The 24,240-nt window shown below is 52.9% G+C and overlaps 1 protein-coding gene and 1 long non-coding RNA gene across 3 annotated transcripts in view; both read left to right on the top strand.

The window, feature by feature from the left end:
- Positions 1–5,844, top strand: part of ANAPC1 (anaphase promoting complex subunit 1) — a 29,282-nt gene extending 23,438 nt beyond the window's left edge. For both annotated transcript variants that reach the window (XM_021280425.2, XM_065059415.1), the window contains exons 39-47: positions 312–429; positions 1,291–1,368; positions 1,612–1,679; positions 3,000–3,138; positions 3,474–3,560; positions 4,110–4,205; positions 4,444–4,642; positions 4,804–4,938; positions 5,584–5,844. In XM_021280425.2, the coding sequence (XP_021136100.2) occupies positions 312–429; positions 1,291–1,368; positions 1,612–1,679; positions 3,000–3,138; positions 3,474–3,560; positions 4,110–4,205; positions 4,444–4,642; positions 4,804–4,938; positions 5,584–5,699 (1,036 nt within the window). In that variant the 3' untranslated portion in view covers positions 5,700–5,844. The remainder of the gene's footprint in view (positions 1–311; positions 430–1,290; positions 1,369–1,611; positions 1,680–2,999; positions 3,139–3,473; positions 3,561–4,109; positions 4,206–4,443; positions 4,643–4,803; positions 4,939–5,583) is intronic.
- Positions 5,845–8,092: 2,248 nt separating this feature from the next.
- LOC110355200 (uncharacterized) lies at positions 8,093–24,167 on the top strand. Its single transcript, XR_002407685.2, has 3 exons — positions 8,093–8,231; positions 12,621–12,737; positions 23,494–24,167. It is a non-coding gene; the product is annotated as an uncharacterized LOC110355200 (long non-coding RNA).
- Positions 24,168–24,240: the final 73 nt, after the last annotated feature.

Raw genomic sequence — 24,240 nt, 5'->3', positions numbered from 1 at the left:
AAGGGTTCGCTAGGGTTTGTATTTTCTTGAGCTAAATCATCTTACAAAAGAGATTTTCTAGAGGACAGTGATCCAGAATTCTTACCGAGGTGCTCTGTAAATTAATTTTTGGAGGTTTTTAAAAGAAGAAGTGGAAAAGAAGTAAGATATAAGATGATGGTAGTGATCTGTTAGCTAACTCACACATTAGTAAAAAAATATAAAGCCTCCTATGTTACTACAAATTTCTCTTTAGTTTCTTGGATCCCGAGCTGTGTGTAGTGTGTGGTATTTGGGATTATCCCCTGCTGACTCCTCGTCCCCTTGCGCAGGTACCACCTCCAGGCTCTGCGTCACTTGTACGTGCTGGCGGCAGAACCGCGGCTCTTAACGCCCGTTGACGTGGATTCCAACACTCCCTGTTACGCGCTGATAGAGGTTACGTACAAGGTAACGTGTCAGGGAGGCAAAATAAAGGCTTTTGAGAAGGTGTGGGAGACACCCAAAAGCTCTGATATATCAAATTTTCACGCTGTTTTCATTGTTGTGGCCGGCGGCCTTGGGTTTGTTTCCAAATTGTGCTGGAGACGAGCCAGATTCTACACAAATAATTGAAGGGTTGTGCTCAGCCCACTCACATCTGACGTGGGATTTGATGTCACCTTGAGAGCAGAATACAGGACAAGGAGAAAACACCATAAAGTTTTCAAACAGTCACGTGTGTAGTGACTGGCCCAGGGTCTTAGTTCTCCTCTTTCTGAAGAGGAAGGACTTGGAAAGGCACAGAGGTGGTTGGAACCATCAGAGGGTTTAAACACCTTCTCCTAAGTCTGCAGAAGCGGGTGGTTTGGTGTTTCTCCTGGGTGCTCGCGTTATGTGGCTTTTGGGGAAGTTTTCTGCAGGATTTATTTTGTATGGGCTTACATGAGGCAGGTGACGCTCATCAAAGGGCTAAAGAAAGTTCCTGGGATTCTGGGGCGGGGAAGAGGTGCGAGACAGGTCCCCTGTGGCTCTGGCAACACATTCTGCACATTCATAATACAGTTTTACTTCTCAAACCTTCAGATTTCAGTTACATCGTGCCTGACTTGTGCAGTATTATGTGTTGGTCCATCCATGGGAAATATCTTTAGTTTAGGCTGAAGTTTCCTGACATTAAAGGCAGCGCTAAGTCCTGAGTTTACTCAGAGCTCAGGCACAGAAACTCACTGACCTCTGCCAATGGAGTTGTTGGAAATGAGAGCACATTTTTCTTCCTTTTCACGCGAAAATGAGCTTTACTAACGTGGGAACACCGGTGGTGTTTTGAAGGGCACGCAGTGGTACGCGGAAGCCACCGAGGAACTGATGGCACCCATGCTTCTTCCAGAGCTTCACTTACTGAAGCAGGTAAAGGCTCCATTTTCATGAATAACTGAACCAGTTCTTCAAAAGGGGGAGTTCCCTGCGCCAGAAAGCTTTCTGTAGGAGAAACAGAACTCGGTGCTCTGCCTCTGGCTTTTCTGGGTGGGCAGCGGTGTAAAAGGGCACCTGTTCTTGTCAGGGCCCAGAAGGAACTGTAAGCTTGTGTGGAAAACTCTTGTATTTTGTGATTCTGCTTATATCTAATAATAAAAATGCTTACGTTGACAGATCAAAGTGAAGGGGCCACGGTACTGGGAACTATTAATAGATTTAAGCAAGGGAACGAATCATCTAAAGTGAGTACGCTTTATAACGCTTAACTGAACCATGACCTTGTAGTAGTATTTTTTGGTAATATTTTTTTAAAAACCTCCTGCACTTGTACCACCTACGTTTTGGAAAGAAGTCTGGTTCTGATCAGTTCACTGTTATGCATTTGACAGCACTTTAGGCCGAAGAAAGAAACTGCGTAGTTGGTTTCACCTATTGATGTGAATAATTCATGCAAAAACAGGGCAGGGGAAAACCTGATAGTAAAAACCGCAGATATTGGCAGCGGGATTGAGCGCTACCAGAAACCATCTTAAACTCATGGTTTTAGTTTAGTTTTGAGTCGCCGTGATGTCACGTTTCCCAGCCTGTTGATACAGTAGTTAGCTAACTGTTACAGCTTTCTGAAATACTATTTTTCTCATGTTACGTGAAGTATACAAAGCACTGCTTGCTGCATTTTAACTCCCCGTCGGGCAACCGTGAAAAACAGAAATCTTACCGGAATACAGTATCAGCGGGTAAAATCATTCTCATCTTGGCGCTGAACAGCCTACGGCGTGACTTGCCGCCGTACAGAAGCCAGCTGCATCTTTCATCAATAACATGGTTTTTTTAGTTACTTTAAGCACCGCTGCTGAGATTAATTAGGCACAACGATGCAGCATCTATCGGTCCGTGTCTTCAGCATCTGTTTTCCCTGTCTCGCTACATGTGAATTGCTGCTATATTGTTATGCCAAGCAGTTAATTTCAATACGGATAATTTAGTTGTTTTAAGGATGCCCGGTGCCTACATTTAACAGTGCAACTGATACTCCGAATCAGGCAAACGCGCAGCTGCTTTGCAGTCGTGCCACCGTGAGCTGCTGCGTGTTTCTGTTTGCAGGCTCGGGCAGGAATAGCAGCATTTGGTGGCTTTTGGTTGGTCGGGTTTTTTGGTGGTGTGTTTTTTGGTTTTGGGGTGGTTTTTTTCTGTTTACATGGCAAAAGGACCATCACATCACCCCTTTAAAGCTGTGGGTACCAACTCGCCCAGTTTTCTGTGGTGCCGGGAGCTCATCCTTGAGTCTCACAAGAACATGCAGTGGCTTCAGGAAGTTAAATTCCTTTTATTTGTAGGGCCGATCCCTTTTTTGTCGCCGTTGTGGCCATCACAGCAGCCTGCCTGAAGACACCAAGAGTTGATACATACGCAACTGGGGCAGGGTTTAAATAATCAGGACAAGCCTAAGTGGGGATGTTGCCATGTATGAGCTGCTGAGTTCACGTTCCCTTTCCAGCTCTGCCTCCTTGTGTGTGTGCATCAATCTGGATAGATTTGACTGTGAATTGCTGTTCTGTCAGGTCGATCCTCGCCAAGGGGGGTGTCCTGTACGTGAAGCTGCGGGCCGGCCAGCGCTCCTACAAGGAGGACCCCATGGGCTGGCGCAGCCTCTTGGCGCAGAGCGTGACCCACCGCAGCTCCGAAGCTCGGGCCTTCAAGGTATCGCTCCCAAACCGCTTCCCCGCCGGGAGTTCTGCCTCCCCCAGGGCTGTTATTTATTTCCAGCACCCAGCTCTGCCCCACGGTTACAAGAGCTGAAGTTACGTGCTTTGCTGGAGGGAAAGGAAGTCGGGTGGCTTTCACAGGGCATGATGAGTGCTTGCCGTGGGCAGGCAGGAGCCTTGGGCATGTTTTTTGCCCGTGATGTGCTTTCGGTGTAGGTTATGGTCGTCTCGTGTGGTGAGGAAGGAAGCGTTGGGTATAAATTGCTATTACGTTTGTGCAGTAAAACCAAAATGTTCATTTTGAGAGTGTATTTTAATCTGTTTTTTCAGCCAGAAGCCATCCCAGCTTTCACTTCTGATCCTGCGCTGGTTTTGTTCGCCGATTATTTTTGCAAACCGACCGTGAACATGGGCCAGGTATGATGCCCAGACGCGGACTAGCGTGGTTTATCCTTGCATAAGTAACAGGTGGGAAAATCCTGCAGTAAAGTGAGGAACAGAATCCAGCCCTTCAAGTAGTGGGGACAGGGAATATTCGAAGGGCTCACTTGTGATACAAAGGCGTAAAACAGGTTTGACCCTACGCTGTTTGTTGTGTGTGTTTTTACCGTTGGTTTTATCGGTCGCTGTTTGTCCACACTGCTTGCGTTCATCACAGCACGTGTTTAACAAATCCTGAGAGCCTGGTCAGTGTCCTGCAGCATTTAGGTGAAGTCACTGCAGAAGGGTTCGGGTGTTTCACACAGTATTTCTTTGCACAAAATGATTTAAAGGAGGGAGTAAAATACAGCTGCATTATGCCTGGTTTTACTAAGCCCAAGAATGAAAGCAAGCTGCGTAGCATCGTTAGCTGTTGATAATTTATACGGTGGGTTAATTTTAATGGAAGGCAATCCGAGCAGTGCACGAACCTGAAATAAATTGTATCTGGCGTGTGTGCGTTGTTAACCACGCGTCTTTTATCAGAAACAGGAAATCCTGGATCTTTTCTGCTTGATTCTTTACGACTGTGTTACCCGAGAAAATCCAGAGATGCTGCCCACGTACATCGCCATAGATCAGGTGGGTGAACCCTTTTCCTTTTTAAAACTGTGCTTTGGCATAAGTTCAGTGTAGGTGATAGAATAACCTAAGTTAATGAAAACTGGACTTAACCAGAAACATTAGCAGCAGTTTTTCTCGGTAGGTTCTCAAAGTGCAGCCCGTGGCAAGAGGGGGTTTAGGGTTCATGTGTTTCGTGTTTATGGCGGCAGCATTTCTCTCCCGTTCTCACGGATGCTTTGTATTTCCCCTCCGCCAGGCTGTGAGGAGGTTAGAGAGGAGAGAAATGTCCGAAACGTTCGAGCTGTGGCAGATAAAGCTGGTGTTAGAATTCTTCAGTTCCAGAAGCCACCAGGAGAGGCTGAGCAGGAATCCAAACCGAGGGCTCTTCATGAACTCCGAGTTCCTGCCCTTGATGAAGTGCGCGATCGACAACACTTTGGATCAGTGGCTGCAAGGTAGAGACGATAACGCTAATTCCGCTCAGTTCAGCGTTCTTATTACTGATTCGATTTGCCTCGAAAGTACTGAAAAGCGGTAACTGAAGGGAGGATTCCCTGGAGCGGAGACGAGGGGTGAGCGCAGCGGGGACGTCACGGGTGTCTGGTGTGTTTTGCAGACGGCGGGGACGTGTCTCTGCACTCGTACCTGAGCGGGCGGGCGGCGGAGGGGCCGCAGCGCAGCATGCTGGCGTGTTTCCTCGTCTACCACGCCGTCCCCACGCCGGGGCAGCTGGCGGCCGGGGGCCTGGAAGGTGAGCCTGGCGGTCTGTCCTCTGAGTTACGTGACAGCGTGTGTCTCCTCGGAAAGCTGTTCCCTCCGTTTATATTCTTTAATTGTCTTGGATCTGGGTGTGAAAAGTAGAGACTGTACGCAGCACTAAAGAGGTGAGAATTAGCCTGGATAAAGTCTTGGCTTTTTCCTGACCTGTGGGTAAGGATGTTCCTGCAGGCAGCAGGATGGGAGAAGACAGGCTGTAATGGGGAAAATGTTCTCTTTTTTTGGAGCCAGCCATATCCCAAATATCCTTTAAATCTCTTATTTCTATACATACATGACAAGAGCGATCGCCTGCTCTTTGAGGTTCCAGCTCTTTGGGACCTGCGGAAATTCTGGGCCATTTCACTGCAGGTTAATGTGGATATTTCCCAGTCAGGTGGCTGGATTTCTGTCCCGCTCAAAAGCCCTGCGTGGAAATCCTGGTTCTCTGTGCCCTCTGCTACACTCAAATTTAGGATTTATTACAATTACAATTCTAATATAACAACTTCTTAACCAGCGTCGCGACCACACGAGCGGCGTGAGCGCGTCCCCACACACCAGCTGGCTCTCCCTCCGTCCCGACGGCTCCTTTACACCAACACGCTCTCATTTTCCGCCTTGCCTTGGTGTGTTTCAGGGAGCACGCGGTTCTCGGAGCTGCTGCTGAAGTTCCGGCAGTGGAACGTGCCGGTGCGGGCGCTGCTGCGGCTGGCGCCGCTGCTGCTCCGCAACCCGCACGCCATGGTGCTCTAGCGCGCTTTTGGACCTTCCCAAACGACGTCAACTTCAAACTTGTCCCCGGGTGCGGTGACGTATGGCCAGGAGTTATTTATAAATTGTTACAGTGGATTAAAAAATTGTTAAAGTGAACTAATAATAAATTTACTTTTGTAACTAAGGGTTGCTTACGAATGTCTTTTTGCGGGGAATTCGGAGAAGAGCTTGGCTGGGAACTGTAAAATGTCCTTGCTTTTATAACTTCTTTGCTTGCGAGGCACCTTAAACGTCTTCCACGAGGTGCTGGAGGGGACGGGACTTGCTTTTCGTCTTGGCTCGGGGCTGGCACACGGTGCCCCGCGTGCTTTCCAAGAGCTGCCAGCAGCTTGCAGCCTCATCCAAGCCTTATTTATGTGTTTTTGGTCCCATAAAGGCTACCGCGTCTCTCTTACATAAGCACACGCACCCCATAGGTATAAATCGCTCCGGCTCACCCACGCCATACTCACTACTGCACTGTTTACATCTTTTTTTTGATGATTTTTTTTTTTTCTTCTTTTCTGATCTTTGTTCTGCGATTAGTCAGTGGCTGCTGAGAAAACACCTGCCTCCACTACGCTACGTTATGTCTGGGCAAGAACTGAAACTGCTTACAGGCGATTTAAATAATTGGGCATTGGTTTGTGTCTCCTTCACCTCCGCTGCGCTGCCTGCCTGTGTTTCCCCAGGGCGCTGAGCCCGGAGCGGAGCTGCTTCCACGCTTGTTCTGTTTCATAAAACAGACCTTCTTAATGTTATTAAAAAGCAAATGTTTGTGTATTAACCAAGGGGTTTAGCAGCTTAAGGCGTCCTGAAGTAAGGAACGAGCTCCAAGCAGGTGGAGCTCAGGACAGTCCCAACTCCCTCCCCTTTTTTAATCTAATTTCCTTGGCAAGTGGGTGTTTTGTTCTGGGGGAGGTCAAGTCTTTAACAACACGATGGATGAAGAGCTCAAAGGCTCTGGAGCCCGATCTGGCCGTCTGTGCAGCTTGGGGAAGTCCTTTCTTCCTTCTAGACTGGGGAAAAGCGAAGCGTTAAACACTCACTTCCCAAAATGAATGAAACTCTTGCTTTGCCTGGCTCAGTGAAACATCCCCTGGGTTACTCCAGACCAGCTCTAGATGTTCCTTCCAACCTCAGTGATTTTCTAATCCTGGGAAGACTCAGGTGTGGAAGAGCACTAGCAGCTCATAGTACCAACAGGGGATGTTTCTCTGAGCCTCCTGAAGCCCCAACCACAAACACAGAACAAATTGCGCAGGTTTATTCTTTGTTTTAAATTCTTTGTTGCTTTTATTGCCCTATGAATACTGCAAGAGGGAAAGGGCAAACAGCACAAACCAGCACAAATGCTGGATTTGGGGTGAAAAAGCAAGAACCCTGAACTCAAGGTGTGCTCTTTCCTGCATGAGTTTGATCAGGATTGTGGACGTGGTTTATGGTCCAGGCTCTGCTGTGACCCTGGTGGCTTGGGAAGCTGCAACATGAGGCTGCATTTGATCAAGAAGAAAATGGAAAAGCAAAGCCAGGCTTTAAGCAAAGCCCTGGAAGGAGCTGCAAAGCGCAGCAGCTTCCCTGGCGCTGGAGGAATCATCTCCCTGGGGTCGGGAGCTCACAGTGTCTGGGGCTCCATTTCCCTGGGGTCAGGGGCTTCATCTCCCAGAGGTCAGAGCTTCTATCTCCCTGGGCTTGGAAGCTCCATATCCCTGAGGTCAGGGGCTCCATCTCCTGGGGGTCAGAGCTTCCATCTCCCCAGGGCTGGGGGCTCCATCTCCTGGGGGTCGGGGGCTCCATCTCCCTGGGCTTGGAAGCTCCATATCCCCAGGCTTGGAAGCTCCATTTCCCTGAGGTCAGGGGCTTCATCTCCAGAGGGTCAGAGCTTCCACCTCCCCAGGCTTGGGGGCTCCATCTCCTTGGGGTCAGGGGCTCCATCTCCTGGGGGTCAGAGCTTCCATCTCCCCAGGTTTGGGGGCTCCATCTCCTGGGGGTCAGAGGCTCCATCTCCCTGGGCTTGGAAGCTCCATCTCCCCAGGTTTGGGGGCTCCATCTCCTGGGGGTCAGAGGCTCCATCTCCCCAGGGCTGGGGGCTCCATCTCCTCAGGGTCAGAGGCACCATTTCCCTGGGTTTGGGGGCTCCACCTCCCTAGGCTTGGAAGCTCCATCTCCCCAGGGTCGGGGGCTCCATCCCCCCGGGTTGGGAGCTCGCAGTGCCCATGGTTGTGTCTCCCCCTCCTGCCCTTGCAGCAGCCCGGTTGTTGGGGGGGGGAACCCGGTCGTGTGTGTTTGCCGAGAGGCTTCCTGTTTCCTTTTGAAGGCTTTTAGCAGAATTTGAAAGCAGCCGCCGCCGCGACCTGGACCAATGGTGTGGGCAGAGCCCCGGGAGGCTCGGCCCGGCTGCCGGGCGCCCGTTACGAATTGTCGGCCCCGCTCCGCCGGCCCCACGCGGAGCCCCCGGGCTCCCCCGACCCTGGGGATGCTGCTCCGGTCCTGGGGGGGCTGCCTGGCCCCGGGGTCCCTCTGCCTGCCAGGGTAAGCTGCTATTTACTGCTGCTTTGCGAGCTGGTTGCTTTAGCTGCTGGCTGTGAGTTGCGAAATTTATATATATGCAAGAGATTTTGCGACGCCTTGCGCGCTGCTGGGTGCTGCTTGGTGCTGGGCTCTCCCAAGGTGAATATTTTGAATTTTGCACGTTTAAACTGCGAGCGCTGGGTTTGGGGTTTTGCTGCGGGTCTCTGGGCACCCCGGGAGCGTTTGCTGCCCCCGAGTGGGGGGGATCTGCTTGGGGGGCGCTGGCTGAGAGGGGTCCCCCGCAGCATCCCCGCTCGGGGGGCTTTGCAGAGGGCAGCAGCTCTGCTCGGAGATGGGGGGGAAATTGGGGCTCCTGTACCCATCAGCAGTGCCCTGGGGCTCTCCCTGCCCCGCTGGGGTGCCCTGCCCGGGTCACTGTGGGTGGCAGCTCCTGGTGCAGCTGGGAACAAAGCCTGAGCTGCTCCAGGGTCACATCTGGCTACCCAGGGCACTCCATCACCTTCCTGGGGGGTTATTTTTGTGCTGTGCTCACAAGCAGTTTGGGGGCTCTCTGCTGGGCTTTGGGGGCCCAGGGACAGCACTGATGTGTCCTCCTGCATCTCCCAGGGTCCCACCACCTGGGACCTGCTGCGTTTTGCCGTGGAAAGTGAATCCATCCATCCAAATCAGTCCAGACCACACTCGCTTGGGCTCTGCAAAGGATTTAACAGACCCACGGGTGCCTGTGGGCGCTCAGGGTCCTGCTTGGTCATTTTTTGCTTTTAATCTCAGTTGGTGCTCTTGGAGGTCCCCACTGTGGCCATGGGGAGATCGCAGCTTCTCCAGCCCATCCCATGGACCGCAATGCTGGTTCAGCCGCCCCATCCATCACTGTGCCATCACCATTGGGGACCGAGGTCGCCAGCGTGGTGGCCTCGTGGCCGCTGGAGCGCGGCGCCTGTTCAACCCCGGGCCTGCCCCATCGCCTTCCCTGCCCAGTTCCCTTTTTCAGCCAGGGTGCACAGTTTTTTGGTGACAGTGACCTCTGCCGGCACCGCTGCCAGGGCCCGGTGTCACCGGCTTGGCCCCCGTGTCACCCAGCTGCATCCCACCCGTCCATCACCCACCGGCCACCTCTCCCTCTTCCCATCTTTGTCACAAATGGGGAAATTATTCGGTTAATGGAGGTAAATCCTGCCCTCCCAGCATTGCCTCCAGCCCCGGCTGCTGCGTAATCCCCTGGCAAAGCCCTTGCAGGTAGTGCCGGCGTTTCGGTGAGCGCCGTGCCGGGACGCAGCTGCCAGCTCCGCTCAGAACCACCAAACGTTACCAAAAGGTCTCCCCAGGACAGCCCAAAAACCGAAAGCCCGGCAGGGATTTAACTGCAGAGCCACGCTGCCAACCTCCCGTGACTCATGTAAATAGAGATGTTACAACCAGTGACTAATCCTGGTAGCGCTTTCTGCAAGTGTTTCATCTCCATTCACGTTTCAAGTTAGCATTTTTCACAATTTAAAATAATAACCATAATAATGTTTAAAAACCCAAACCGACGGGGCGATTTTACAAGAAAGAGAGGGGAAGGAAGCGCTTTGGCCGCCCGCTCGGGTTTGGTTGTGTGGAGGATGCTGAGCCGGTGGGACCGGTCACCGCGGCTCTGCTCATGGGGTGGGCGGCTGCCTGTGTCCTGCCCGCATAGGCAAAGGAGTTTGTCTCCTGGCGATGCCACCAGCGCCCAGATGTCCCCTTGCAGCTGGGGGAGCAGGTGGTGGCGAGTTTTGGGAGCCGCGGGGCGGCGGCGGCCGGGACAGTGACTCAGAGGTGCTTTGGGGCTCTGTGGTTTTGCTTTCATGGTTTTGCTGTGACTTAGCGCCTCGGGGTTTTTGCGCCGTGTGGGAAGGCAGGTGCCGGCAGGTCGGCCGACCCGCGGGGACGCTTTGGGGTCGTTGCTTTGGCCTGGACCCTTTTCTGCACGCAGACCCCACGGGCGGTGACCGGCGGTGGCATCTCGCGGTCCATCCTGCATCCCCCCAGGGCACGGAGCATCCCCGGGCGCTCAGTCCCACCGGGAAATCCACCTCACGGGGGTTTCTCTGCAGGGCTCCGTTCTCCAAATCCACATCCACCGCTGCCCAGAAGGAAAGACAAACCCAAACCTCTTGCTGCTGCTGCACCCCACACTCCCCCCCATCCCGCTCCCTGGCAGAAAAACAAACACAACGCAGCGTTTCTAGGTGTGTTTGCTTTTATTTTTTGCAAATTGTCTTCTCTGTCTATTTTTTGTCCCCCTGCGAGAGCTGAGGCTCCACAAGCCGGGTGGTTCCCCTGGTGCTGGTTGATGCTCCCGTTCCCCATGCCGCCCTGTGCCCAGCAGGAACGCTTCCCGCCCCTTCAGAGCTCCTTGTTCTCTTTTTAGAAGGAAAATTGGAGTTTTGACGATGAAAAACGTTTATAAGAAAAACCCCTGCAACCCGTTTTCTGCAGAAAGCTCTGCAGCTGCAGGCTGGAGCGGGCCGGCGCTTTCTGCTGAACTGGGTTTTGAAGCTGGGCCAAGAAACCAGCTTTTTCCAGAGAAATGCTCATGAACGCCAGCACGTTTTCCATTTTAATTGCAATAGCAAGTGGGAAAGGAGGACCTGCCATCCCTTTGCTTTTTGGGGCAATACCTGAGCTTTAGGGGCTGGGGAAAGCCTGGAGTGCCCGGGGAGAGCAGGAGCCGGCAGCATCGGTGCTTTAGTGCCGATAAATTCACCGACAAACAGCGCGGGGATGTGAAACAGCCCAAGAGGGATGGAGCAGTTCAGATCACCACGGGGCAATGTGTAGAAATATATCATTAACCCCTCTATAATTAACCCCTCTATATTCCCTCTTTAAGCACCATCATGGTGGTTTTTGCTGCGCCGTGGGCGCTTGCATCCGTCGGATGAGCCAGAGCATGGCCCGTGGGCCACAAGCACGGCCGGTGGCGAGTGGTGGGTTCGCCTCTGTGCTTTGGGTTGTCACCAAAGCGCTTGCGGTGACACCGAGCTGAGGAGCTGGTGGTGACGGTGGCGGAAGGGTTAAAGCCGCCCTGAGCTGTGGGGATGCTGGAGGATGCATGGACAAAGTGCGGATGCTGGGGATGCTCGGAGGGGGCTGAGCCATCGCTGCAGCCACCGCTGGGCGGTGAATCTGATTTATTTTAAATAGCGTGAATTTGCAAAAGGCTGAGTAAAGTGTTCCCCCCCCCGGGGGCTGTTTGCTGCCACCTGACTCATCTCTGAACTCTGGCGGAATCAGGGGGCACAAACTTGCCGGTAAAAGCCATTTTCGGCTCGGTTCATTTTCCTGAAACACATCAGAACCGCCGTCCCGGCCGCGGCGAAATCGCACAGAGCAGAAACCCGGGGTGAAAACCGGGGGGGTGGGACAGAAACAGGGCGGCAGGTCCCTCAGCCGGCGACGGGGAGGGCTCGGAGTGGGGTGAGCATCTGGGGGCCGCTCAGCAGACCCCCCCCATCCCCAGGACGGAGCGTTTGGTGCGTCTGGTCCCCTCCCCGGTCCCCCGCTGCCACCATGACCTGTGTGGGTTTGGCTGCGAGCCCTGGGAAACGAGACCTTTCCCTTTCCGATGGGAAAAAACCCCCGAGCCTTTCCCGGGGGGAGCCCGTGGGCCATGGGAAAATCTCCTTTTCCCGCATCCCGGGGCGGGGAGTGATGGGAATATAACCCCTATAAACCCCCCGGCACGTCCCGGGCCGGCAGCTGCTGCAAGGAGACAGCAGGTAGGAGCGGGATGGGCTTGTTGTGGTCCAGAGGTGCAGGAACCGGGGTGGTGTGGGACACCAGGTGTATGGGGCTGGTTTGGGAGGAGGCGGCTGCCCCCCAAGCGGGGGGCTCTGCGGTACCCCAGCCGCAAGGCCGGGGCTGCACTGGAAAGGCTGCAATTTGCCCCGGTTGGTGGAATTTTTATCCATCCATTTTTTATCCACGCTGCGCACCATCCTCACAGCCCAGGGAAGGACGCTAAACCCGGCTTTCGTCTGTTTCCCTGACATTCCCTTGCTTTATTCATATTATTTATGAATATTTCCATTAATGTTTAATATTTAAGCATTAACGGCATTCTGTGTGGGTCTGAGCTTTCCCCAGAGAAGCTGGTATTAAACCCTTATCATCAAACGCCTGTAAAATGGGACGTGTGGGGAGCGCAGGGATGAATTCCCGGTGCTTCAGCATCCTGCCGCAATGTCCCCCCTGTGGCACAAACCATCCTGGTGCAAACCTGGAGCTGGTGTAAACCTGGAGCTGGTGTAAACCTGGAGCTGGTGCAAACCTGGAGCTGGTGTAAACCTGGAGGCAAGAGGGTGAAACATACACACGTCCGGCATTCTCGTTACCGCTAACGAAGATCTCCTTCCTCCGCAGGTGATGCCCTGGAACAGAAGCAGCAGACGAGGATTTTCAGGCAGGATAAATGGAAACCAGGCTGTTTTCCCGCGGGGTGTTGTTAAGCCGGGCTGATGGAGCTCAGAGCTGCGGCGGGTGAGTCCATCGGGGCACGGCTGCGAGCAGAGATCAACGCGGGGTTTGGGATGGGGTTTTTTTTCCCCTTCCCAATTATTTTGGTTGTCATCACTTAACGGTGGGAAATAAGTGACATCTGTGCCTGTGCGGCCAGGATTATTGTTGTTTTTAACAACAGGCGCTGGCTCTGGAGGTGCTGAAAGGAGCTGCCGTTAGGGTGGGTGTCTCCATGGGGTGGGTGGTTTGTGGTGCCCAGTGCCAATTTTGGGAGGGACCACCCAGCTGGGGCACCCCCCATCCCCGGAGATCATACCCTGAGCAGCCCCGGGCGCCTGGTTTGGGGAGGGGGCTGCGTGTGCCGCGGGGACCCCCATCCCCGCTGCCATCCCAGAGCATCATGTCGGGGCTCGGCGGCTGGGAACGGGTGTTTTTTCGGAGGTTGTGCCGTTCCCGTAAAGGCGAGCGGGGCCGGCGCGTCGCGGGGCCACGTGACGAGGGTTTTTTGGTAACTTGGCGCCCGTTTGACGAAGAAGAGGGAAGGAAAAACCCCCACGGAGCGGGGTGGGAGGTGCTGTGGCTCGCGTGGGCTCGCTGGCCAAAAATGAGTCAGCAGCCAGCGGGAGAGGGGAGATGCCGGCGGGGGATGCTCTTCCCCTTTGCTGGTGCTGGTGGTGCCGTGCAGGGGTGCAGCGTCCCCCCGCTTTTCCCTTTCCCGGGTTTCCCACCTGGTTGTGGTGCGGCAGAGGAGGAGAAATGGTTTTATTCTGGAGGCAAGCAAGTGTTAATCTCGGCATCCTGACCCCGACCACAAACCCCGCTTTGAAGCCCGAGCGCGGTCGCCTCGTGCTGGCAAAAGGGGTGACGGTGCTGGGGGGACCGAAGCAGCGCGGCCGGATTTTGGCGGCCCCGTCCCTCGCTTGGGGGCGAGGGTGGTGGGGTTACAGCTCTGTGTGGTGTCCCTGTCAGCGCAGTCACAGCGCAGCCCCGGGGCTGGCGCGGGCTGGTGATGCTGCGTGTCCAGACCAAACAGTTATTGGGGATTTTGGCTCACAGGGGGCTTAAAAATAGAAAAAAAGCACCTTCAAGGACCGGAGTGTGAATTTGGTGTGGCTGGGGTTATGGTGCCACTGCTGGGTGACAGACCTGGTCCCCAGCACATGTCACCATCAGTCCCTGGATGTGCCACCATCCATCCTTGGATGTGCCACCATCCATCCCTGGATGTGCCACCATCCGTCCCTTCCATGTGCTACCATCCGTCCCCTCCATGTGCCACCATCTGTCCCCTCCATGTTCCACCATCCATCCCTGGATGTGCCACCATCTGTCCCTTCCATGTGCCACCATCCATCCCAGGATGTGCTACTATCCATTCCTGGATGTGCCACCATCTGTCCCCTCCATATTCCACCGTCCGTCCCCTCCACGTGCCATCATCCATCCTTGGATGTGCCACCATCTGTCCCCTCTATGTGCCACCATCCGTCCTTGGATGTTCCACCATCCATCCCTTCCTTCCTTCTGATCCCTCTGTGTTCCAGCATCCGTTCCTTCCACGTGCCACCATCCATCCCTGGATGTTCCACCATCCATCCCTTCCATGCGCCACCATCCGTCCCTGGATATGCCACCATCAATCCCCTCCACGTCACCATCCATCCCCTCCATGTGCCACCATCTGTCCCCTCCCTGTTCCACCATCCATCCCCATCATGTCCCACCACCCATCCCCTCCACATGCCGCCATCCACCCCTTGATGTGCCACCACCCATCCCCATCAAGTGCCACCATCCACATCTCCCAGACGCCACCTCCCGCCCCCTCCAGTGCAGCCGCCCGTCCCCGCCGTCCCCCCTCCCTGTCCCCACCGGAGGAAGGAGCTCGTCCCCCGCCGTTGGCGGCGCCTCGAAACCGAAACGGCTGCCCGTGGGTGGGGGTTTCTCCGCGCGCGTCAGAGCTCTGCCCCCGCCACGCTGCCCGCAGCCCTTCCGCATGGTGCTCTTCTTCATTGTAGTTTATTTCATCTTTTAATATTTACCGGTTTGGACCAAATCCCGGCGCGAAGGCGCCGCCCCCCTTGCTCACTCAGCTGCACGCACAGCGTTAACACAGCCGGGCTTTTCCCTTCCTGCATTGAGCAACGCCTCAATACGTTCATTTCCACTCGCGTAGAAAACTTTCCACGTTTTCATCGTGCTGTTTTACGCCGTATTTTCAAAACTTACGCTTATCAACCACTGTGTGAGAGATCTAGTGGTCTGGGAGCTTCGATAGTTTCAACCCTGCTCATAGTTCTGGTTTTTAGATGTGACAAACCCGCGTTTTGGTGGCGGCACGGTGGTGTCCCCTTGGGCGTGCAGCAGGAATTCAGCCACCATTTCGGATTTAAAGAATTAAAATCAGGGCATCCCAGTCACACCGCCTGGTTTGGAATCAGTGCGGGGCCAAGCAAAACCAAACCACCGCAATGTGATGGGGGGAACTGCTGTTTGCCAGCGGGGGTTTGGCTCTGGGGACCTTCCTGCTAAAGCAAAGCACAAAAATAGGCTGTTTTCTGTCTTTCCTCACCCCCCCATTGAATGAATTCCCGGAGCAGCGACTCAGCTTTGCAAATCCCCCAAAGCGCTTCTCTTACTTTCATTATCACTCATATAAATGAAAACAATTATATAAATAAAACCAGGCGCATGATTCAGCAAAGCTGCGCACCCTCGCCCCCCAAATGGGGAAAAAACACCTTATTTTCATCTTCTTTTCTTCTTTTCCCATTAGTTTGATTACACAGCGACTCTGTTTTCTTCTTGAAATAAGGGGGTTTGCGCAGCTTGGATAGAAGTTGCAGCAGTTTAGGCGGGAGAAAAGTCTAAATTAATCTGGCTTAAAGCTGTGCTTTGTTAGGCCTGGCTGATGTCGTGACCTCTGCTGCAAATGGTGTCGTTAATTAAAATAATTAAGGGTTTTTTAATGTGCAAAGGTGGCGTGTGTCGTTATAAATAGATGTATAAATCAAGCTAGGTGTTTAACTTAAAAGGAAAAATGGAGAAAAAGGAGGAAAGCCATTTTGGGGTTATTTGGTGAGGTTTTGGGTCTGTTTGTGGCCAAAGGGTGTTTTGCAGCGTGGGGCAGGGCTGCAGGGGGTGGCAAGGGGGCAATGGCTGCACACCCAGCAGCCCGAGACCCAGCATCATCCACACTCGCACCATTGTCACCATCTCAACTATTGTCATATTTTCAATATTTTTAGTATTTTCCAGCTTTTTCTTCATTTCCAACACTTAAAATATTTTCATATTTTTCAGCTCTTTCATGGGCTGATATTCGGCTTCACCCTTGTGGCTCTTAAAATAGGAGGAGAATTGGGAAATAGGAGGGTGGGGTGAGATTTGGCGGGTGCTTTCCAGGTAACTGCCACCCCTCCCATATATTTTATGCATTTTATATACAAAAGATATTTTTTATATATTGTCATACATAGGATACACACATAGGATATAGAGGATACATATTATGTTTATATAGGATATCTATACGTAATATATTTGTATAATTTTTGTATACTTTCTACTCTTTAGCTTGTGTGTTGGGTGGGGTTGAGATGCTGATGGCTCAGGACTCCTGGGGTCCAAATTCTTGGCTGTTACCCCAAAATCTTCGCCCCCCCATCCATTGCCACCGCATCCTTCAGGGCAGCCGGGGTCTCTATCATCACCCCCAATAATGTGGGTGCCCAGGGGACCCCCAGCACTGCTGGGCTGGGAGGGTCGGGAGCTGGGCAAGTGGAAATTCGGGCTGTTTGCGCTGGTTTAACGCTGATTTTCGGGGCGACGCTGCAATGGGTGAGAAGGGGCGGCTGCAACCTTGGCACCTGCGCCTGACCGTGGATTTTGGGGGGTTTGGGGGCGTTTAGCGCCCAGTTTGGTGCTGGCAGTGCCGCTATCCTACCGAAATAACAAATACCGGAGGGAAGAGGCCAGCGAGCCGCGTCCCCCTCCTGACGGGGTGATTTGTAGCTTCCAGAAGTGCTGAGCCAGCGCTTTTTCCCGGCAGCCAAAGCGCGGGAGGGCTCCGGAGCAGAGATTTGGGGGGGCCACCATTCCAGCCCCCCCCGGCTGTGGTTTGAGCCCAGGTGGGAGGGTTTTTATCCCGATATATCATATATTTGCACCGCTGTGCCTGAAATGAGTGTTTTGGGAGGGGTGCGGGAAGGGATGCTGAGGATGCTGGAGAGGCTCTGGGGGTGCTGGAGGGATGCTGGGGGTCCAGGATGGATGCTGAGGATGCAGGAGGAGTTTTGGGGGTGTGGGAGGGATGCTGAGGGCACAGGAGGAACGATGGGGGTGCAGGAGGGATGTCGAGGATGCTGGAGAGGTTCCGGGGGTGCAGGAGGGATGCTGGGGGTCCAGGATGAATGCTGGGGGTCCAGGATGGATGCTGAGGATGCAGGAGGGTTTTGGGGGGTGTGGGATGGATGCTGGGGGCACAGGAGGAACGATGGGGGTGCAGAAGGGATGATGGGGGTCCAGGATGGGTGCTGGGGATGCAGGAGGGATGATGGGGTTCCAGACCAGATGCTGAGGATGCAGGAGGGATTTTGGGGGTGTGGGATGGATGCTGGGGGCACAGGAGGGAGGATGGGGGTGCAGGAGGGCTGTTGAGGATGCTGGAGAGGTTCTCAGAGTGCAGGAGGGATACTGAGGGCATGGGAAGGATTTTGGGGGTGCAGGAGGGATGCTGAGGGTGCAGGAGGGGTGCTGGTGGTGCAGGAGGGATACTGGGGGTCCAGGATGGATACTGAGGGTGCAGGAGGGGTTCTGGGGATGTGGGATGGATGCTGGGGGCACAGGGGGGACGGTAGGGGTGAAGGAGGGATGTCGAGGATGCTGGAGAGGTTCTGGGGGTGCAGAAGGGATGCGGAGGGCACGGGAAGGATTTTGGGGGTCCAGGAGGGATACTGAGGGTGCAGAAGAGGGGTTCTGGGGGTGCAGGAGGGATGCTGGAGGTCCAGGATGGATGCTGAGAATGCAGGAGGAGTTTTGAGGATGTGGAATGGATGCTGGGCCACAGGAGGGACGATGTGGGTGCAGGAGGGATGTTGATGATACAGGAGGGATGCTGGGGGTGCGGGAGGGATTTTGGGGTGCAGAAGAGATGCTGGGGGCACAGGAGGGGTGATGGGAGTGTGGGAGGGATTTTAGGTGTCCAGGAGGGATTTTGGGGGTGCAGGAGGGATGCTGGGGGCACAGGAGGGATGATGGGTGTGCAGGAGGGATGTTGAGGATGCAGGAGGGACGTTGACAATACAGGAGGGATGCTGGGGGTGTGGGAGGGATTTTGGGGTGCAGGAGGGATGCTGCTGGGCACAAAGCCACGGCTGCACATCTCGAGGGCTTTGGCGCTTCAGGACCCCGGAGGAGCTGCTGGCCAGGAGGGTTTCAAAGCCGCTGTTGTGTTTCCCGGGGCTGGGTGCTGCCGGCGAGGCTCCCTGGCCGCGCTTTGCCGGGCCACGGGGCACAGGGCTTGGCGGGAGCCCGTGCCGGCAACCGGCGCCGATTTGCGCTCGAAAAGCGTCTTTTATTCTGCTGCTGCCGCGTGCTCGAGATGTCGAGTGATCTCAGAATGACTCAGAAAAAAGGGAATAGACCTGCCAAGAGAAACCACGGCCGGGCCGCGCAGCCGGGGCAGCTGGGGCAGCGCGCTCGCCGGGATCCGCCGCGCCTCCTCACCCTCTTTTCACTTGAGAAAGCGAAGAATTGGGTGCTACCGAGTCAACAGACGCAATGCAAACACATACCAGCCTTGCAAATAACTGCGAGTGTTGCAAACGAGTGTAAGCATGGCAAACAAGTAGAAGTATTGCAAATAAATACGAGTGTTGCAGACAAACACCAGCTTTGCAAACAAACACAAGTGGTGCAAACCAGTACAAGCTTTGCAAACAAACACAAGTGGTGCAAACCGCTACAAGCTTTGCAAACAAGCACAGGTTTTGCGAACAGACACGAGCTTTGCAAACAAATACGGTGTTGCGAATAAATACAAACCTTGCAAAGAAATGCCTTTGTATTTGATGTGTGCTATCGCGGGGCCGAGCAAATGAGCAAAGCGCCATGGGGAATGGCCAAAAATGCAGCTTTGTGTTGTCTTGGTTTGGTTTGGTTTGGTTTGTCAGCTGTGCCCGTTTTTTGGGGCTGGAATGTCAGGAAATGGATGGGGCTTCCTTATGCATGTCCAGGAGTTAATTCCTCGCTCCTCTGGATGGCCTGTTTGTCTGTCTGGCAGGGATGTGAAGGGGAGAGAGTAAAAAGCCCTTCCTAATTTTAAGCCAGGCCTAAGGAGGAGCGTGAGTAACACGTGAGGCCGCCACGCTCGTTGAGCCCAGCTTAAATGTCAGGGACCTCACAAACGCCGCGAGCGCCTTCTCTCACCGTCCCCAAAAGGTTCGTCGTGTCTTCTTTTTGTTGTTGTTTCTTTTTTTTTTTTAAATACATATATTTTAATGTAAATAGATTCATGTCAAACCACAAGCTGTTTCTCGGTTTTGTTTTCAGCGAGCTTTGCTGAAGCGATTGGTGTCGGCGGGCCGAGCGGGGATTTCGGCAGCATCCACCAGGGATTCAGCCCAAAAACACAGCCCCAAATCCTCTCTTTTTCCTCCAAAATTTCTCCCCTTGCTCTCCACACTGAAGCTTTCACCCAATGGTAGTGACCAGCCCCAAAATTCCCTCCTAGGGCTTTTTTATTTATATATATATATATATATATATATATTTCAGCTTAATTCTCAGCAAGGCAAATTGCCAAACACACCTGAAAGTCCCCGTATGATTCTTTTTCAGGTGGGTTTTTATTTTCGAGCCAGCTGTCACCGGTTCATCAGCTTTGGGTAAAGCCCATTTTCCTCGCCACGGTACGAGGCGATTTCCCCCGAATTTGCAAAATGACGATGAAACAAAATGAGATCAAGCACAAATCCATTTTCCCCCATAGATTCTTTCGTCCGGCTGCCCGGGGATGCTCAAAAAGCGGCCAAATCGTGTGTGTTTGCAGAGGGGAAACCTCAGCCCGCGGCTGCCCCGAAACGCTGCCAATTCAGGGCTGAAATCCTCCAATATTCTGGTTTCTTGGCGTGCGGTAAATAGTGTAGTAAAAGCCCCATTTCAAGGCACTCTCTGTGTTTCACTCTTTCCACATGAGTCAAACTAAAATGGCTTGATTTCTGGTATCAGCTCTCCCCTTTGCCGAGCGGCAAATATTACTGAATCACGCATGACTCAAAATGGGAATTTGGGGAACCTTTACCCGATTTAGCCGCTTTTTGACTCGGTTTTAAAGCGATGACGTGGAGGTTGACGGGGGGGGGGGAAGCGTTTGACTCGAACAGCAGCGGGACGAAAATAGCGAAGTGGAAATTCACCTTCAGCTTTGACATCCAGCCCTTTCAATTACAGTCTCTTGATAAGGGGTTTATTGCTGGTGCTGTTTCAGCTCCGTCCTCCCCTCAGGGTTGGAAGGGGCAGCGGGGGGGACGGTTGGGGTGCGAGGTGTAATTTTTGGGGGTGCTTTTGGTCATTGTTTTCTCGGCGCTGAATAGAGGAAGAATGAGTTTCAAACGAAGCGTGTGTTGTTTTGTCACAGGAAGTGGAGAGAGCATTGGGAGAGCCCTGAGAGATTGAGTTTAAATAATAAATGTATATATATATATATATTATTATTTTTTGGCCAAAAAAAAAGAAGAAAATTTAAAAATAGATGTATTTGTATCTGGCATAAATAAGGGGGACATTTGGATGGGGGTGGTGGGACCCCTGTCCACAAAGGCGATGGGGGGACACTTGGGGCTGGGGGGCTCGGGTGTGGGGGCGCAGGCGGCAGCTGGACCCCGCAATGGGGACCCCAAAATTGTGCCCGTCTGTAGGCGAGGGGGGAGCAGCCCCTGCCGCCCCCGCTTTGGGAAACCGTTTGAGCTCTTATTCCGGGCCAGGCTCCGTGGCGCTGCCGGCGGCTCAGGAAAAGGAGTTGGGTTTCACAATGTCTCATTCCTCCCCCGGCCGGGCTGCCCCCGCCGGGCGGGCTCGTGCTCCGAAAAACCCCAAAATCGCTTATTTCGAAGCCCCGGGCCGGGGGGGATTCGCTCGGGGATGCGGTTCATCACTCACTTCCCTCCAGCATCGTGCTGCTCTGTCTGCGAACCCCAACAAAACGGGGGCGGCGAGACTCTCCTTTCACTTGAATCACCCCAAAAATAAGCCCAATTTAAGCCAAATTTAAGTCCGTAAGATATGGCTGCGAGCAAAACCAGCTCTCACTATCAGGCTCCGCTCGCCGGCGCTTAATGACTTTCATTTTAATTTTTAAAGAATGACTTAATCTTGTGGTATTAATTTGCTTTATTTTGGTTTCGCTATTAATACTGAATAGGTCCCAGATTGGCGGCGCTTGGGTTTTTTATTTTTCGGTGGTAAATAACAAGGCAACTGTTTTAATTCACCTTGAAATAAAGGAGGGCTGGGGTGGGATGGAGGGGATGTTTTTTGCGCCCACGGATGGGAAAAATACGGTGGAAAAGGTTGTTTGGGATGGGGGAACATCCAACGAGTTGCGTAGGGATGGGTTCGGCTTCTCTGGGGATGGGGAGATGCGAAGGATTGGAATTAAAGTGGGGCATGGCGGAGGGGTGGGCTGGGGCTGCCCCACGGCTCGGCGCTGCCGCGGGGACAGGAATGGGGCCCAGCGATGATTTTGGGGTTAAATCTGCCCTTTTAGTCGTTGTGGCGTTCGGGGCTGTGCCGTCACCCAGAGCTTGCAAACAGTTTTTGGGAACAAGATGTCTGCCTAAAGCATGACAGAATTGGCCACAAATTGCAGATGAGACTGATAACAAAAGCCAACAACATAAAATATGTAGAAAAACAACACGTTAAAGGCTGCGAGACCACTGAAGGGCTTTTTTTGGTGTGTGTTCTTCAAGCGGTGCTTTCGCCATGGAAGTGAAAACACATGAAAAGATAAATACCTGCACCATCATCCCCCGGCCCTGGGGGCTCTTCAAGCTTCGTTTTTGCAGCCAACAAGGGCATTTGAATGGTTTTTATTTGATTTTCTTTAATATATTTCACAAGCAGCTCGGAGGGGACTCAGGTTTTGTGTCTGTTTCGTTGTGTTTTCTCAAAGCAAAGGGGAAAGCAATCTGCATCTACCTGCGTTGGGGGAGAGGTTCTGAGTCTGAATTACCCGGGCTCCGCTCAGAAATTAGGATGAGCTTTTTGTTTTCGTTCTACTTATTTAATCTTTGTTTTCATAAATAAATACAAATAACTCAAACTGAAACTCGATGGCTTTGGTGATAATCAAAGAGCAGCCCCCGGGGAAATTTTCTTCATTAACATGTTCTTTCACAGCCCACACTGGGGTTTCGGTAGGAAAACTGCTTTAACCTTTGCAGCAGCAGAAGCAAAAGCTTTTTGAAGTGCCGGGGTTCACATTGCGACGCATCGCCGGGCTTTGCCTTTATTTTAGGGGCCACGAGTAGAAATTAAACTCTCCCACCCCCCAGCAGCACAGGGTCCCCCTGCCCTCAATTACCCCCTTTTCCCCATGTGTAGATTCTTAAAGAATCAAGAAAACAGCTTAAAACCCCCTCAGCTGCTTCTTTTGTTGTTGTTTTTCTCTGCTTTTGCGGGGCAGCTCGGTGTTCTACCAGCTCTCTTACAGCATACAAGTTTTTAGTATTTGCAGCTCACTTCCTGTATGAGGTTAGTTTGTTTATCACAAAAAACCCTATTTTTAAACCCATTTCTGCCAATAAGTCATTTGAATGTCGGTGCCGGGCGCTCGTGGCTCTTCCCCACCCGGTGACGGGGGAAGGATGGGCGCTGGGATGCTGCGTCACCTCTGATGCTCAGGGGTTTTATTGGTTTGTTTAACAAAGAAAAATACAAATTTCAGAGAATTCTGTGCTTTTTGAACATAGGGCCATGCACGGTTGTGGGGCGGGGGTGCAGTGGGGCGGGGGTGCAGTGGGGTGGGGATGCGGTGAGGTGGGGATGCACTGAGGCAGAGATGCGGTCCCCTTGACCTTTCCCTTTGCTCTCCGCATCCTCCAGTCTGCATCGTTAGAGACGCCAATTAGCGCCAATTAGTGCCGCTGAGGGGATGCTGGGGGACGCTGTGGTCTGCTGCCCTTAGGGAAGGGCCATCGCGCCATCTTCCCACTTTATTTCCCCTAATTAATATCCAAGATGATTATGTCTTTGCCAAACCGTTCTTCTCTCGGCGCGCGACGCTCGTAATTGCGCCGAGACGAAGCGTGTTTTAATTAGCAGTGACCCCCTGGGCTGGGAAGTGGTGGCTCCTCCAGGGGAAAAAATGAACAGATGAGCCTGTCAAAAGGCCGGCGAGGAGAAATTCATCAAAATCGGGGAAGAAAAGGCCTCGTGGCCCCATGAGGGCTCCTGACCTCACCCAACCATCAACGCAACATCCGCAGGCTTCTTGGCAGAGTTAAGCTCAGCTTTTGTAGGTACAGTGGTGTCGTCAACAGGAATAACCCCGTAGTCTTGCTTTTACAGTCTAGCTTAAGCTTTAAAGGTCTTAACTTTAAGATCCAGAGTAGGTTTAGGATGGTGGGGAAGGGCAGCAGGAGGTGGGTGTTGGCTTGCGGAGCCCTCGCTGGTGGTGGCGAAGGTGCCCTTGGTCCTACCATCCTCGGGCTTGTCTTACACCATCTAAATAGATATGGTTATAGCATCTATAATGCCCTTTTATTCCTCCTAGGGACCTCCCTGGCCACGTGCTGGAGCAGCCTGAGCATCCCTGCCCGCAGCCGCCTCCATCTGTGCCGCGTTTGACCGGAGGGGAGGTCGACCATCCTAGAACCTGCCAGAAAGACGAGAAAACCTGCTGGAAACAGTGAGCTTTGTTGCAATATGAAAATCGAATGCAAAGCTGGGTGGGTATTTTTAGCCGTTTAAGGCTGCACAGGTGTTTGAAAGGTCAGATGCGAGTCATTGGAAAAAAAAAGACATATATATATATATACATATTGAGAGCCTGGCAGCGTGGTGGTGTCACTCCCGTGGCACTGGATGACTGTGGCTTGGCGACCGTTGGCCATTCAATGGTCAGCCCATGTCTGATGGGTGTTTTGGGTTGTGTTCACCACCCCAAGACCCCCGATAAGTGCAAGACAGCATCAGCACCCAACCAGGATCTCATTGTTGGCTTTGGTTGCTCCGTTCCTGAGAGAGGTGGGGTTGAGAGATATGGGGACGCCTGGGGTTGATTTGGAGCTGGTCTGGATGGGCCAAGGTCTTGTGTGTCCTCCCCACAAGGCAGGAGTCTAGAAAGCCTTCCTTCCCATGCTGAGCCTTGCAGCATTTTCTCTTCCATGAGAAAATGTATTTCTTTTTCTCTTTTCAAACAATAAAGGAAGTTTGTCACCCTTAAAATTGCCTGTGGTTTTAATTAGTTACGACAGCAAAAAAATTGAAGAGCACAGAAAGACAGGGCCTGTGTGTTGGG

The sequence above is a fragment of the Columba livia genome, chromosome 3 (assembly GCF_036013475.1).
Source record: "Columba livia isolate bColLiv1 breed racing homer chromosome 3, bColLiv1.pat.W.v2, whole genome shotgun sequence".
Classification (NCBI taxonomy): domain Eukaryota; kingdom Metazoa; phylum Chordata; class Aves; order Columbiformes; family Columbidae; genus Columba; species Columba livia.
Note: the sequence above shows the minus strand (reverse complement) of the source record. Positions and strands in the feature narration are given on the sequence as shown.